This window comes from Scylla paramamosain, chromosome 10 (genome assembly GCF_035594125.1).
Source record: "Scylla paramamosain isolate STU-SP2022 chromosome 10, ASM3559412v1, whole genome shotgun sequence".
NCBI classification, from domain to species: Eukaryota; Metazoa; Arthropoda; class Malacostraca; order Decapoda; family Portunidae; genus Scylla; species Scylla paramamosain.
In genome coordinates, this window is record NC_087160.1 from 27,359,432 (window position 1) to 27,375,921 (window position 16,490).

Sequence of the window (16,490 nt, forward strand, 5' to 3'; positions counted from 1 at the left end):
AGGTTTATCCGCCAAGTTAGAGGGAACAGACCACGGTGACCTCAAAGGAACACAAAGGATCAACAAACAGCAGCGGACGTATTGGGCCCTTAGGAGGCTGTCTGACATGTGATATGCAGCAGGCGCCCTCTATCTGGCTAACACCACATCGTGCTGCACAAAAGACCAAGACGACTTGATGACCAAGCAGTAAGTGGTTGTAATAAATCAGTCGTGAAATGATTTGCTTGTATGTTCTTTGGCATCAAAATGTCATCAACTCTGTTTCTCTCTATATATTTATTTGATTACTTATCCTTTAAGAATAAAATGTCTTGAACGATATTTAGTCTCTCTCTCTCTCTCTCTCTCTCTCTCTCTCTCTCTCCTCTCTCTCTCTCTCTCTCTCTCTCTCTCTCTCTCTTCTCTTAGTTTTTATCACTTGCACGGATAATTAAAAAAAAATAAAAATAAACACGAACGGAAATAAACACAAGCAAATAGCTAACCGCAAATGAACACAAAACAACATAAACAAATACATAAATAAATGAATGGATAAATAAATACATCAACAAACAGATGCAAGAATAAATAAACAAGCGGACCTGAATCCCGCCTCCCCGGTCAGGTCAGCCACCTCCCACAAAACAAATAGTGAATGATGACCAACACAGGCTCGCGCTTCCCACTCGCAAAGCTGCAAATTAATTAGTGAGTCAAGCTGTAAAAACTCGCCGCAATGTATTCAGTATTGACGGCACCTCCTCCCGCTGAATGAATCGCCCTGGATACAACCACGGACGGGAGGAATATGTATTGGTGTCTGTGAATACAACACGATTTATATTTGTATTTTTATTTGCAGAAATTGCTTAGACATTTGTATCTGTATCTGAGCCTTGTATTTTGTCTCGTTGTTTCATACAGTCAAACACACTGACGTAATACAGTAAGATGGATAACTAAATACTAACTGACGATGGCAAGAACATTCAGAAGTCACCGTCTGCTTCAATTATACAACTGAAGTCTTAACTATTTCACAATTATTTTCCCATTCCATTTTTTTCGACCTCTAACAATACTGATCGTAACTGCCCACGGTGAGCAATGACCTGTGGTGTACCTCCGTAAATGGTTGCACAATGTAAAACAATCAGACATTAAGAGTTGTGATTATATTTTCTGTAATTGCATTAAAGCACCTGGATGAAGAAATGTGAAAACACTTCCTCCATTGTAATTAGTGAACATTTCATTCCCACTACCTGAGTCGGAAAATGAAGGCAACATTGATAACAGCCAAAATATTGACAAGTTCAGTTTCCATGCATCACTTACTATCGCCGGCTTGCTTCGGGGATTCCTAATGAGGGGAGTGATTTTTTGCTGTGTTTATAATTACAATGAAAGAAACTGTTATAATATCTGCAAAAACTGATGAGCTGTACTTGTATATATTTCACTTGCAGCTGAGGCCTCATAGTTAGTCTGACAGATTACAAGTATGATTATCTACATTTATTTGTAACAGACTACAATTACACTCCTACAGTACATAAATAGACCACATAACCGAACCCAACCGCATCAATCTAACCTAACCCACTCTACTTTAACCCTACCCCTCCTACCCACCATCCACACCCACCCCCTCATCCCCCAGCAAGCGACAACCAATCGATCTCCCCTTTATATATAACCTGATCATGAGTTACGCGCGGGTCTGATGAAAAGGGGCGTGGCCTCTCCATCTTGGTGACTTGTTGAGATGAGGGAGTGAAAGAAGAGACGAGAGAGAGGAAGATCTGGACACGATCATGAAGGAAGAGGAAGAGGAGGAGGAGAGGAAGACAGGGGGGGGAGCTTAACCATTAATTAATTAACTAATGACGTGACGGAAGAGGAGGTAGCGTGTGTGTGTGTGTGTGTGTGTGTGTGTGTGTGTGTGTGTGTGTGTGTGTGTGTGTGTGTGTGTGTGTGTGTGTGTGTGTGTGTGTGTGTGTGTGTGTGTGTGTGTCCAAGCGATGAAAAAAGGAAAGCAAGTTAGGGCAGGTTGGGGACAGCTTTGGGTAGTGGAATGAGGAAGGTAGGGGGAGGGGGGGGAGACGAGGAAATGCCAACAAGAAATGGAGGGTGGGGAGACACTTGGGGGGAAAGGGAAAGGAACCGTTTGTGGCTGGGAAGAGTGAGAGGTAAAGAGGGAAGGGAAGGGGGAGAAAGGGAGATGAGAAAGGGGCATAAAAGAAGGGAGGAGGAGGAGGAGAAGGAGAGAGGACAGGATGGGGTAAAGAAAGAAAGGATTATGGAGGCCTGAGGATGGGATATACCGAGAGAGAGAGAGAGAGAGAGAGAGAGAGAGAGAGAGAGAGAGAGAGAGAGAGAGAGAGAGAGAGAGAGAGAGAGAGAGAGAGAGAGAGAGCACTGCCTGGCTCACGTCCAACTTCTGGCACAAATATTAAACGTTTACACACACACGCACTGACACTCACACTCACACACACACACACACACACACACACACACACACACACACAGATGCATACAATAGCCAATCATTCAAACGAGATAATACACACGCAGCTACATATTCGTACCTACATTTGTTACGAAAATTTGTGTGCATGTTAACCACAAATCGTTCCTTTCCGCTGATACTAAGCCCACCCAACAGAGAGAGAGAGAGAGAGAGAGAGAGAGAGAGAGAGAGAGAGAGAGAGAGAGAGAGAGAGAGAGAGAGAGAGAGAGTTATTGCAGTACTTCTATTGCTAAAGTAATTCAAGGGCAAAGTGAGAGATGAAAATTGTCATCAATCAGCGCATAAATCAACAGAGAATAATGGTACCTTAACTCTCTCTCTCTCTCTCTCTCTCTCTCTCTCTCTCTCTCTCTCTCTCTCTCTCTCTCTCTCTGTTATGTAGTAGTATCAGACATCATATTCATACTTACATCCCCTTACTGTGTGTGTGTGTGTGTGTGTGTGTGTGTGTGTGTGTGTGTGTGTGTGTGTGTGTGTGTGTGTGTGTGTGTGTGTGTGTGTGTGTGTGTGTTGCAACAAGTGCAGGGTTGCAGGATCATCTTTCAGACGTGGTGGGAAGGAAAGTCACCAAGGATGTACGCACGCACACATACACGCACACTGGCAGACAGGCACGCACGCGCACACACACACACACACACACACACACACACAGGAGCAGGAATGGTGGAAGGAAGGGAGCGGGAGAGTGGTGCAATAGTGAGTTTTAATTCAGCTTCAGGTTGTGAGAACGTCTGGGAATCTCTGACTAGGAGAAACATGATATTACATAAATCTAGAACTTGTAAGATAAGAAATACATATCACATTATTCCTTTAAAAGCAGTCCAATAATAAAATGTTTAACGGCACACTCTGAGATAATGTCACAAAAAAAATAAATAAATAAATAAATACATAAATAAAAAATACAAATTTATAATCGAAGTAGAATTGTACAAACACTTATTGAGCAATTCCTTGGAGAGCAAACTACTGAATTGTTCAAAGGAAATATTAGAAAAAAAAAATTATATAAAGACAACTACAACTATGAAACCTAAGTCAAACGTCTTTAATATATAATGCATACTGTTCTGTCCTTCACTACCATCTGTAATGTGTACTATTCAGACGCAATTAGTAGTAGTAGTAGTAGTAGTAGTAGTAGTAGTAGTAGTAGTAGTAGTAGTAGTAGTAGTAGTAGTAACAAATATCAGAAGAGCAGAGCAACAGTATATATCCGACCAACCACAGCACACACACACACGCACACACACACACATTCGAAGCACATGAGTAGGAGAGGTGCGAAAGGAGATGATGCAGGTACCATGGGGTTAGGGACAAGGCAGCGTGACAAGGCATCACTGGGCGGGCTTGTACGACGTGATGGAAGGAGGGTGGGAAGGAAATGAGGCGTGACTCCGGAAAACGTGTGTGTGTGTGTGTGTGTGTGTGTGTGTGTAAGGGGAGGGATGGGATGGGGTGGGAGTGGCACGGTCTCGCTGCTAATTAAAGATCTGTGCTACCAAGAAAGTGGATGAAGTAGGAGGGGAGGGGAGGGGACAAGTGAAGAGCTGGGGATGGTGAGTCACGCGAGAACGGAGGGGGGCCAGGAGGGTGATTATATTGGTTTGAAAACGAGACACGAACTCTTTCTGACTCATCACACACACACACACACACACACACACACACACACACACACACACACACACACACAACGAAAACGAAAAAAAAGCATGAAATTCTACATGCGAAATTAATAAGATACAAAAAAAAGTTTTAAAAATGAAGTAACAGATCAGTGGAATGCATTACCGGAGAAGTCGTGTGTACAAACAAATTTTAAACAAAAGAAGATAACTTGATATTAGAATACGTAATATTTGATACTTGACTCAATTTTGTTTATTTATTAAAGTACAAACAAGTGAATACAGTCATGTGAAGCAGGCGCTGCTTGTCACGTACCTTGAAATTGCTGCTCTGAAGCCATGGCACCAGGCCGTCAATGAAGTGGCCGATGTCATCACACTCGATGGAGTTGGAGGGCACCCCTAGATAGTTGATAATCTCTGTGCCCAGGGCGATCTTCTTGCGAGTGTCTGTGGTGCTCAGCTGGGGGGTGAACAGGTCCAACTGAGACATCTTGCCGGACTATCTTGCGATTCAGCCAATCAGAACGAACACCTTGCGTTACCAACACACTCCACTACACAATCACGACTATTCACCACCGCGCGTCATCACACTGCCACGCGATCACTCCACACTCGCACAGCCCTGCCACTGGGCTACTTCCCTAGGTCACTCCAATCAGTATTTTCTCTCTGATCTATCGAACACCTGCAAGGAAATGAGAAGATAAATGAAAACTTGAATTGTCAATGTTTCACAGTTCATACACTACACTGATTCATTCTAAACCATATATCACTCAACAAGAGCCACACATTTTCCTGGGTATTTGAACACACACACACACACACACATAATATATATATATATATATATATATATATATATATATATATATATATATATATATATATATATATATATATATATATATATATGTGTGTGTGTGTGTGTGTGTGTGTGTTGATGGTCGAAGTCAAGTCCCAGACACTAACAAAAGTTGCTCCCAAATGGGTTATCCCTCATCACACAATCTATAGTCACAAAATCCTCTTGGTACCTTGATTTGCTTCATATGCTTTCTCCAAATATACACAGTCTTACTACAGGTGCTACAAAAAGCTCCACAGAAGAGGCACGTGAGCCCATGACCACATACTTCTGATGTCCACATTCATAAAGGCCTGACCCAAGTGAAAAGAAAACACTAACACAACTGTAGGTCATAATTATCCTATCACTTTGCAAAGAGGGACACCCTCCATGTCCTGTGAAGCTACTTTGAGACAAATCAAGGAAAGGCTTAAACTGACACTTATAGTACTTCTGGTACTAGTTATGTAATTTGATAGGTCACATCAAGATACCATCACCACACACTAAAGATGTGAAAAGGCACACACACATCATCTTTTGTAACTCTAAACTAATATAAAGTTCCTTCCACGAAACTATGACACTAATGTTAATATTGTGATAACTGAACTATGATGTAATACCTTCACACCACATCATTAACTTCACACAAAACTGAGGCTTAGTGGTTGCCTCTGGGAGGAAGCCACTGCATTGTCTTGTTCACTATCAATATACCACACTGAGATCTCCCCTGCAGGGATAACCAAGACAAGATATCATGCCTTTCCTCATTGTAAAAATAGAAATATGTAGGAGGGGATTCTCAGCCTTCTCACTTTTTAACTTTTAGTAGCCCATTATGACCAGAAGCATTCCTCTAACCAAGTCAGAGTCTGAGCGTCCAGGCTGTCTCTCATTTCTGCAAGTATCAGAACTGAAGTCAGTCTTACATCATACACTTCATAAAGTACTACTTATCTGGCTAAGATGCTAAGGTTACAGTACCTGTAGCTTAGTTATACATGAAACCATCCAGTCAGTTATGACACACTCTGCTTCACCTCAGTGATATACTTCCCAGGCTTTAGTAAGTGTACAAGGCATTACACAGAGGCAGCAGTACAACAGGTTGGACTAACAACTATTTCTGCTGATACATCTAATACATGTACAGTCATTGAAAGCTACGCTAATCTGGAACCATGCCCTCTCCCTTCTCCCTCCTTTCAGCATGGCAGCTAATTGGTGCATTCAAAAATATTCTTCCTGATTTTTTATATATACTAAAAATATTTTCAATAAATCTCAATTTTTCTTGTCCTAGAATGATTTTCAAAAAATATCACTAAGAAAACAAATTATAACAGCATTAACCCTTCAGATAACTGTCAAAACAAATAACATATTATTTACAAAAGCACATCATTATGATTGTCAGCACATCATAACAGAGGTCTGCAGTAAGTTTGACAGGAATATAGATCCTGTAATATGAATAACTTATCTTATCAATTTCCAAAAATTTTTCTGAAGGTTTTTTTTTATACCTATTGCTATTGTTTTTCTACTGGAAATCAGCTTAGGGCAAGGTCAATTGATAATGAAATAAAAAATGTCTTAAATATGAAAATATTTAGGGAAGTGTCATGAGCACTGTGAGTGCACCAGGCAGCTGTTCCATTAGCTGGAGGGGGGAGGAAGACCATGGCTTCTGCACCAGCTTGGCTTATGGTGACTGGTCTAAGATCATCTGCCAATACTCACTGGACAAAACAGCGCCTTCACCAGTAAAGCACATTAATATGATGTTACTGTTTGACAAACCCTATAAAGCAATTTCCGAGAAGAGTGAAGCCCTGGACAAAGCTACCCACAGTCATCATAGGCAAGGTTGGTCTACAAGCCACACCCTGCCTCCTTTCTCCTTTTGCTGCCACTTCCCAAAACTTTTTTACACTTCATATTTCTGATAGCCTTATCAAAGGATTACCTCTTCAGGAAAATTGTGGGAAAAATAAACTCAGTAAATCATTGACATCCACACGACAATGTATGCCACATCTCCAGCAGCACATGTTAACCACCGAAGAGGTTCACTTATGCATATATCATTTGATAATACTGAAATAACATTTATATCTTCATCTAAGGACTATGTTAGCTTAAGTTAGGTTCAGATTAATTCAGTTCTTTAATTTCATAGCTGATTCCATCATTGGGTAGATCAAAATTTGAAAAAGCAATACATTATGCACAAAAATTCTCAAAATTAGTAGGCTAAGGTTATTTCAGTAATTACAACATTCCACAAATTATCTGCAGGGTTAATGCTTTGATATCAATATTATTTTTGCTCATTTCAAACAATTAGAAAAAAAGTTCAGCACTGGATAAGACTAAAGTGATAAGGTGACTGAGAATCTCTTGCATCTAAAAATAATCAGGAAACTGACAAGAATATTACAAGTGCACCAGTAAGCTGAACCGCAGAAAGGAAGGAAGGTGGCGGGAGGCATGTTTTCTAGTGATGAAAGTGTGCCGATGGAAGTCGCACTCAATAAGCATAACAGACATACAAGTATAAGTAAGTCTTTTCAAACTACTAAGAGTTTTACATAGGACATCCAAGAGACATAACAACCACATGTACAAAAACAGAACATAGGAGGAAAATAAATAATTATATCTCAGTCATTTTGTGAACCTGATAACGTAATTTTTCAAACATTTGTGACTACATATGATATCATAACTAAAAGAAACAAAACAATGCCCCTCAAATGAATTATGGATATGTATAATGAATTTTCAAAGGCACAGAGCAACTGCTGGATGCTGGATGGGTTCTCAATTCTCAAAATGTAACAGCAAAACATATTTCAAATTTAGATCTACAGCCACCTATGCTTTGTGATCCATGAACAAAATCAGACATACTAAATGATACGTGAGGCCTTATTGAGGTAATAATTATCTTTGGATTAAAGACCAAATCACACAGCATTTCTTTGCATTACCAAACTTGGTTTCTGAAGTGTCCTAAAAGCACCATTGCTATCAACCTTCAATCTGTTAAAAGATAATGGTTAATCTGGATATCACACCCATGTTACATACAAGCACAAAACTCACGTCATGGCAAAATTTTCAGTGACCTTGCCGTAAACAAAAAAAATTGGGGGCACATGTCTAGTATGGCTATAATAGCATTCGAGTGTGGAGAAATTTGATATTTTCTAAGTCCAGCAAGCTCTGCACCAATCAAGAGTAAACAGTGAAATGATTTTCTATCGTTTATAACTGGGATTTGTGGGTAGACGCAATTAAGATTTCATGGTATCTATACAGCTGATCCCTCCAATCATGTGCTGCCATTTGAGGCCATTCCATTACAACTTTCCACAGTAGGTTCAGTTACTTTTCATTTGTTTTAGAGACATGTCAGGCATTCTAATAGAGGCTCACTGTCATTTGTTAATATAGCTACCCAGTGGAGGGAGGTGAAGCGAACAGTGCCAGTGTTCAACAGGAAAAAGTCAGCAACAGCAATGGTTAAGATGCGATATGCAGACGTAAGGAAGAGATTCAATGTGTTTATTAAGGAAGCCGCCAAACTGTATCCACCTCCATCGCCCTGAGAATCTCCACACCACAATGATAAGGCATAACGGTATCATTTTTGAGGTGCTTTGTTAGGTTAGGTTATGCTAGTTTAGGTTAATATCCTAGCGAAGTGAGGTGTCCAGAGGGGGGGGGGTGCAGCCCACTGGCTAGGTTATGTTATGCAAAGTTAGGTTAACGTCCTAGCGGGGGGAGGAAGGTGTCTAAGAGTTAGGACAGGTTAGAGAAATTCGAAATATTAAGGTAAACTTCCTTAGATTTTTGCACACACTTGTTTCACTTATTTTCACCACCCCCAAAAACCTCGATTTCTTACAGGCCCCCAAGCTTGTTTGAGGGGTTAGGAGGAATTGGGGGAAATGCGAGGGGCCGACTTATCAAGAAATACCAAGATAATACACACATCGCTTGTACTGAAACAAGTACACATATTTACAACCAAAATCTTTAGTTACACAGCCAAAGTGTTAAAGGCATCGTGAAACTTGCTCAAGCACAATAATTTCCTGTTAATTTTCTTCAAACACCCGAATATTTACAGTGTTTTCAACATGTATGTATTTAGTAATGCTTGTAGAGCACAAGGCTCTCTTCTAAGAGCCTGACTGTCATTTCTGACAGACATCAACAACAGTTTCAAAATCAAAGGTTGAAATGAAATGTGAAATATAATTTTAACCATTCCCACTTGGACACATGCTGAGGTAGGGCATGGTTAAGCACTGTACACAGTCTGATCTCCCCAAATAGAAATAAAAAGTGTGGATTGTATTTACCAATATATAAAATGCCACTTGCTTGGTGAAAATTATCAGTTTACTTTTTTCAATATCTTATATTTAAAATGGCCTAGAGATATGAATCATGTTAACCTGCATGAATACTTTTCAATAAATGTGTTTTTTTTTTTTTTTCAGTGTAAGTAACACACTGATTCAACTTTTCATAATAACCAATGCATGAATAATGCCACTTTCACTTAAGGGAAAGAAGTGTCGCTATGGCCTCCCTTTCTGTGGTCCAGTCACAGCGGCACAGAACACCATCATCTCAGCACCACTCACCACAAGGGTACGCAAGGGAGTCACACAACTGACACCATGTAAATTTCAAAAAAATGTATCTCAGCCGAGGTGCGGCCAACCTCAGTCACTTCAACAATAACATCATTTATCACTACTACACTCCCCAAACACCAATCTTTTTGCCACACAGAGAAACCTTACCTATTAACACACTTTCTAGATTAACGCCAGCATGTTCCGCTCTATAGTTATGTCTATATCAACATTCTTGCGAGCATTTGTTTCCGACAGTAACGACCTCCGCCATAAAAACAATAAACTGAGGCTGAGAGGCGCCCGTCCGGTCCCGCTTGCTGCTGCGGCACAAAGGTGGCGCTGCTCAAACAAAACACCATCGCCAGACTCGCTCTGATCCTCCTCACTTACACAATACTCGCCACCCCTCTACCTCTTGTTATTTATTTAATTCCTCTCTCCCTACTTCTCTAGTGTCAGAACCGAGTGACAATTGTGGATCTTATTCAGTTAATTTTCTTCATTGTTATTTAACGGGCTTCCATTTCCTGTTTCACTTACTTTCACCCATTCTATCTTTCTATCTTTCACCCATTTTTTTTCCCCATTATCTTCCTTCAGTAGCTCTAGCTTATTATAATGAAATAATTTCACGAAGATGACATGGTATTGAGATATGCCTTGCTTATATCATGTTCTTTTTTTATCGTTTTGGTAACTGCAGGGACTAATTAATATCTTTCTAACATTAGAAGATTTATCAAGTATTTGGTGTGAAAACATTGTCATTGTAGGTGGCGCAATAATTTCACAGAAGTTACTTATTAAATTCATTTTAAATATAAACATGAAAGTTTGTTGCAGTTCATAAGCCTCCCGGCGGATCTTACAAGGTATCGAGTAGCAGATGGACACAGACTGTGAAGAGGATCGAGTTTATTGCCCCACATGCTTACTGTTTCTATACACTGGTCAAGAACTTAGTGGTTTTATTTACAATTCCCACACTAAATAAACGCTGGTTTACGTACTTTTTAATCCTTAAGTTTGAAACACAATGATATATAAAGCAAATGAAGAGTATTATGTAGAAGCCAACATAATAATATAGACAAAAATCAATTGTTCAAAACTACTTCAGTCATTCAGATTTCCCGCCCACACAAATTTCATTTCTTTATCCTAACTGACTAAAAAAAATAATAACAATAAATAAATAAATAAATAAATGAACAAATAAATAAATAAATAAATAAATACTGCAACACTACAGATGCTGTGCAGGGGTTGCTCAATAAAACTCTTGTAGAAAATAAGGCGTCACCAAACAGTAACTAGTCACTACATAGGAAAGGAAATCTCACTCATTCTCTCGAGGATCCCCAATGGAAAGAAGAACTACATGAAAAAAATAAAATAAAATAAATAAATAAATAAATAAATAAATAAATAAATAAATATATATATATATATATATATATATATATATATATATATATATATATATATATATATATATATATATATATATATATATATATATATATATATATATATATATATATATATATGATAATAATAATAATACATAAATATATTGTTAAATAAGTAGATAAATAGATAAAAAAAAATGAAATAAATCAATTAAATAAAATTACAATAAAAATATATAAATAGCTCTAATTAGAAATTATTGCTTAGTAAAGTGTTTATCAAACTCTTTTTTCAGCTTATTGCCCAATTTAACATGCTAAATTAAGCGTGTTATCCCTTTTGCAAAATATTGCCACTACCTTGGAGAAAGGATTATCCTTCCTCCAAGGTCGATACAATGTGTTTAATAGCTACTGGGCAAGTCATGATCAGGGTTGCTAAGTGAATAATCTTGCCACACACTTAGATGCATATCTAAGAAATAGTAATAGTTATCTATCTATCCACCTATCTGTTCATCTATCTATCCAGCCATGCAATATTTATTTGACACGCTGTCTCATAAAATAAAAGCAATCACAACAGGAATCTATAATGATCTATTCCTGTATTTTTTTTCCTTGCATGCTCCAATCCTTTCATACTGCAACAGCTAACAACAACAACTACTACTACTGCTACTACTACTACTACTATTTTTCATTTATTTAAATACCAATGATTTTGTTTATTTTATCAATGTGTTTATTTATTTTTATTTTGTATTTATTATTTATTTTGTTTTATTTTATTTTATTTTATCTTATTTATTTATTCTCTTTTTTACAACTGGTGTACATTTGGTGTGAATCATGCATCAGAAATCAACGCACATGCTACAGAGCAGTTCAGGATCCCCATTCTGTACAATTTTCCAACAACACCTGACTGGTATTCATAGGTGTCCGTGCATTACTAACCTTACACACCAATAAATTCAACTCAAAATTCAATTCAATTCAATTCCTTGAGGCAACATTGTTATGGTATCTCAATGATCTCTTAGTGTGAAAGTGTATACTGAAAGGGAGACAATATGTCTATATAAAGATATTGCTATGTCTATTGATCTATCTATCTATCTATAATTATCTATATGTATTTTTATCTTTTGCATTTATTTATATCTATCTATATATCTATATTTATCTATATCTATCTATTTATATTTATCTGCATTTATCGATCTCCACATCTATCTGTGTATCTATCCGGCTGTCTACATGGTCTAATCCTGTCATTCTCCTCTCACTCCTTTACGTTACACTTACTATTGTACTTCATTCTCTGGAAACTCTGCTGCTTTGAACCTGTACTGGTATGGTATTTATTATTACAGCAAGATACAATGAATCACAAGTTGATGAGAGAGAGAGAGAGAGAGAGAGTCACCACCAGAGCTGTCACATGCGCCCCTGGGGAGCTGCTCCAGCCAAGATGCAGAACGTGGCACCAGTAAAGAGTTTCTGAACACATAAATCGGCTGGTGGAATGCGTTTGTTACTGTGCAGCCAAGTGTTGAGGGCTGGACCAGGCAGCAGTTCAAGACTGCAGTGAATGTGGGGTTGCCATAGACAGACAGAGAGAGGTTTTCAGATAGAAGGCATTAACAGTGACTTCTTTAGCCTAATTTGCTGTATTAAATATGTAAAGTATATGTACAGCAACTCTGTAAACACATATAATGTAGATTTGTATAAATAAAAGAGAGAGAGAGAGAGAGAGAGAGAGAGAGAGAGAGAGAGAGAGAGAGAGAGAGAGAGAGAGAGAGAGAGAGAGAGAGAGAGAGAGAGAGAGAGAGAGACTTCTTGTGAAACTGCAAAACAAATTGGAGCAACAAATGATGCAAATATGTAACAAGAACTGGATAAGATTCCTATAAAGTGAAAATGAAAAGAATATCAAGAACAGCTGCATCTGGAGTAGAATATCATATTAGTGTGCAGTGTTCTATCAAAAAATGAATTGCATTAAGATGCATGATACTCTCTAGAAACAAAATACACTGTCAACTAAAGTTACACGAGCTTCATGCACAAGAGCTGATCCACAGCCCATGAAAACTGTGAATGGAATTGTTATATTTTGCCTTCTTGTTTATATTGTACAATGTCTAAAAGGAAAAATTCCTATATTAGAGAAACATTTATATTTTTCTCCATCACTCATATTTTTATTTTTCCAACTACTCATATGAGACACAAAAACTAACAAATGCTGCCCACCAAAAAAAAAAAAAAAAGGCAAATTTACACTCCCAGCTTCACTGTGGGAGAGGCAAATACACACTCCCAGCCTCACAGTAGGAGAGGCAAGAACATATGCCAATCTTCACTATGGGAGAATTATTGATATTCATAATTGTGGGGTCCAGTGGGGTGTTCCTCCTAAGGTAATCTCAGGTAATGCGACGACAACATTCCTGAAGAAACAGTGAACAAAAGCAACATACTATACTATTAATATGCATACTATAAGCATGCATATTAATGAGAGGAAGAAGCAGCATACAGCTGAGGCTATAATGGCACTGTGATATGGTTAAGGAAATAGTAACGCACAGTTTGTGATTGTGATGCAATAGAAAGTAATATTAAAGGAAAGTCCTCATACAAGATGATCTTACCAAATTGAGAATATTAAGCTCTTGTAAAAAGCAGTCAATATGCTCTGAAGAGAAGATTAAGGCAAACAGGGTAGGAAAGGAAGTTAAATGAGAAAAGGCTACATTTTGCACAGCAGTGTCTGAGGTGGGAAGAGAGTAAGTGAGATACAGAAAAGAACATGATGGATTAAGGAAAGGGTTAGTAAGTATACACAGTAAAAAAAAAGTATAAGGGATCCAATGCCTACAGTAAATGTTAGAGCAACCACTGATGTGGGAGGGTTGGCATGCCTGGCTATGGCTTGTTTATTAGATTCAAACTACTCAGTGATTGTTTCATAACTCTGATCCTAAAACATGTCATATGCTGCCAAGAAGTTTGCATGGTTATCTTCATATCATGGTCATGCCAGTCACCATGGAAATGTCATAGGCGACATGCGGGGCTGTTGTAACCCTCCATGCTTTTTCACTGTCCTTTGTTCTGTGGTATCAGAATGATTCATCCATTTAATGCACTGATACTTTTTTTTACTGTGTGAAAATGGAAAGTTGTTCTTCAGATTCTTGAGACAGCAGAGCACAAAAGTAAAACACACACACACACACACACACACACACTAAGACACTTGGACACCTTTCCCTAGCTGAGCTGTGACTGGATGAATAAATGTTGAAAAGAAAAGAACTATCACAATTTTATTTTATAATTGTATTTTAACATATTACGTCCTTGTGAACCATTACAAGTACACAATATTAGTCAACAAAATAATATTGAGTCATATCTGCATTAGAATCTTATAATACAGCAATAATTACAAACATATATTTGCACTCTGGCCAAAATAAAATATTTAAACATGCATCTCAAACATCATAATATACTCTAAAACAGTTATATAGTCTGTTCCATATTCAGTAACTTACTCTGTACTGGAATTCAACATGTAAATGCAGTAAACATGATTAACTATTAAAGCCAACTAACTCCCATGCTTATTATGTAATATTTTTTTTCTTTTTTCTTTTTTTGCAAACTCCATTATTCATACTGATGCCTTAAATGGTCTTGCTCAGTGTGATTTCAATATGAACAATACTATGGAGAAGGCACAGGAACCCCAAGCTGGCTTACACAAGCAGCCGCATAACAATTCTACCTGCATTGTCTTTTTATCTTTATATGCATTCCATCTAGCTTACACTACACTTCATATTTGTGACTCAAAAAATATAATCATGTATATCATCCAAGTATTGTACTGAATACACACTACTGAGATAGAATTTTTAAACATGTAATTTCATCTTGTTTCTGAATTAATGGAAAATCTGATTTTCTACAGAAATAAATAATTGCAGTTTTTATTGTGAATTGTCAGTAAACACATCAAAATGCCTATCCCTTACTACATGCAGCCACATGAAGTATATATAGCTCCATACTACATGTGATTTATTGCATTTGCATATTTCTCACCAAAGTCTGAGATCAATGGCCCTTTAATATTGGTCTCTGTTTCCTTATTATAAACTTTTATTAACATTTTCTTGGAACAGAGTAACCACAAAAAAGTTTAATTCACCTTTATGTTAAAACAGCTACTTGTATGGCAGGAAAGAAGGGACACAGTCAGACAAAAATGCAGCTGAGACCAAATCCATCTCTGCCAGAGTTGACATCATCCTGGTTAACTTATTCTCTTTACACCACCTAAATGTTCTTTTAACCACAATAAACAGAATAAGAAAAGTATTATTACTCTAAAAACTGTTCCTCTGATATAAAACAATAATATCCTCAGATAGCACTTTTTCTTTATACTGCAAAATATTTTCTTTCAGCTGAGGAGAAAAACTAAAGTCTCGTATCTAGAATGGAAAAAATGTTGGGGATAATTAAGGAAGCACAGGTAACAGGATGTTCATGCTTCACTATTAACAGTTCCTGCTGCTGCATGTGGTCTGCCACTAATCATCAACAATTACATGCAAAACCATTCCTGTAAGACCAAGAAAAATCTCAAGGGCCACCAACAACCTATTGCTGATAACTGTAAGGTAGCCTCTGTTGTTTTCCTATGTCTTTCAAGTTAAATGTCTTCATCAGATATGCCACATAAAACAGACATATCCAGCAGCAAGGATATTTAACAATGAAATCAAAATATCCTTTCCACCACATTTCATCAATTGTGCCCACAATATCTCAACTCTTAGCCAGAGCTTGAGTATCTTCCTCCTCTTCCGACTGAAAACTTGCAAATATGTAGGAAAAGCACAGTAATAAAGTTTCAACTAGTCTGGGGGGAGTTCCACTCATACTGCTCTTCTAGATAGGGTGGAATCAAAAGCTTTTCGTCTCATCAACTCCTCTCCTCTAACTGACTGTCTTATGCCTCTCTCTCACCGCCACAACGTTGTATATCTAGCTGTCTTCTACCGCTATTTTCATGCTAACTGCTCTTCTGATCTTGCTAACTGCATGCCTCCCCTCCTCCCGCGGCCTCGCTGCACAAGACTTTCTTCTTTCTCTCACCCCTATTCTGTCCACCCCTCTAATGCAAGAGTTAACCAGTATTCTCAATCATTCATCCCTTTTTCTGGTAAACTCTGGAACTCCCTGCCTGCTTCTGTATTTCCACCTTCCTATGACTTGAATTCCTTCAAGAGAGAGGTTTCAAGACACTTATTCATCAATTTTTGACCACTGCTTTGACCCTTTTATGGGACTGGCATTTCTGTG

At 38.0% G+C, this 16,490-nt stretch overlaps 1 protein-coding gene across 3 annotated transcripts in view; it reads right to left on the reverse strand.

The window, feature by feature from the left end:
* LOC135104459 (CLIP-associating protein-like) overlaps positions 1–10,009 on the reverse strand; it is an 87,173-nt gene extending 77,164 nt beyond the window's left edge. For all 3 annotated transcript variants that reach the window (XR_010270450.1, XM_064011927.1, XM_064011928.1), the window contains exons 1-2: positions 9,850–10,009; positions 4,478–4,852 (exon numbers count right to left, since the gene is read on the reverse strand). Coding sequence is in view for 2 of the 3 variants with exons in the window: in XM_064011927.1 (XP_063867997.1) it covers positions 4,478–4,654 (177 nt within the window). In the remaining variant the exon portion in view is untranslated. The remainder of the gene's footprint in view (positions 1–4,477; positions 4,853–9,849) is intronic.
* Positions 10,010–16,490: the final 6,481 nt, after the last annotated feature.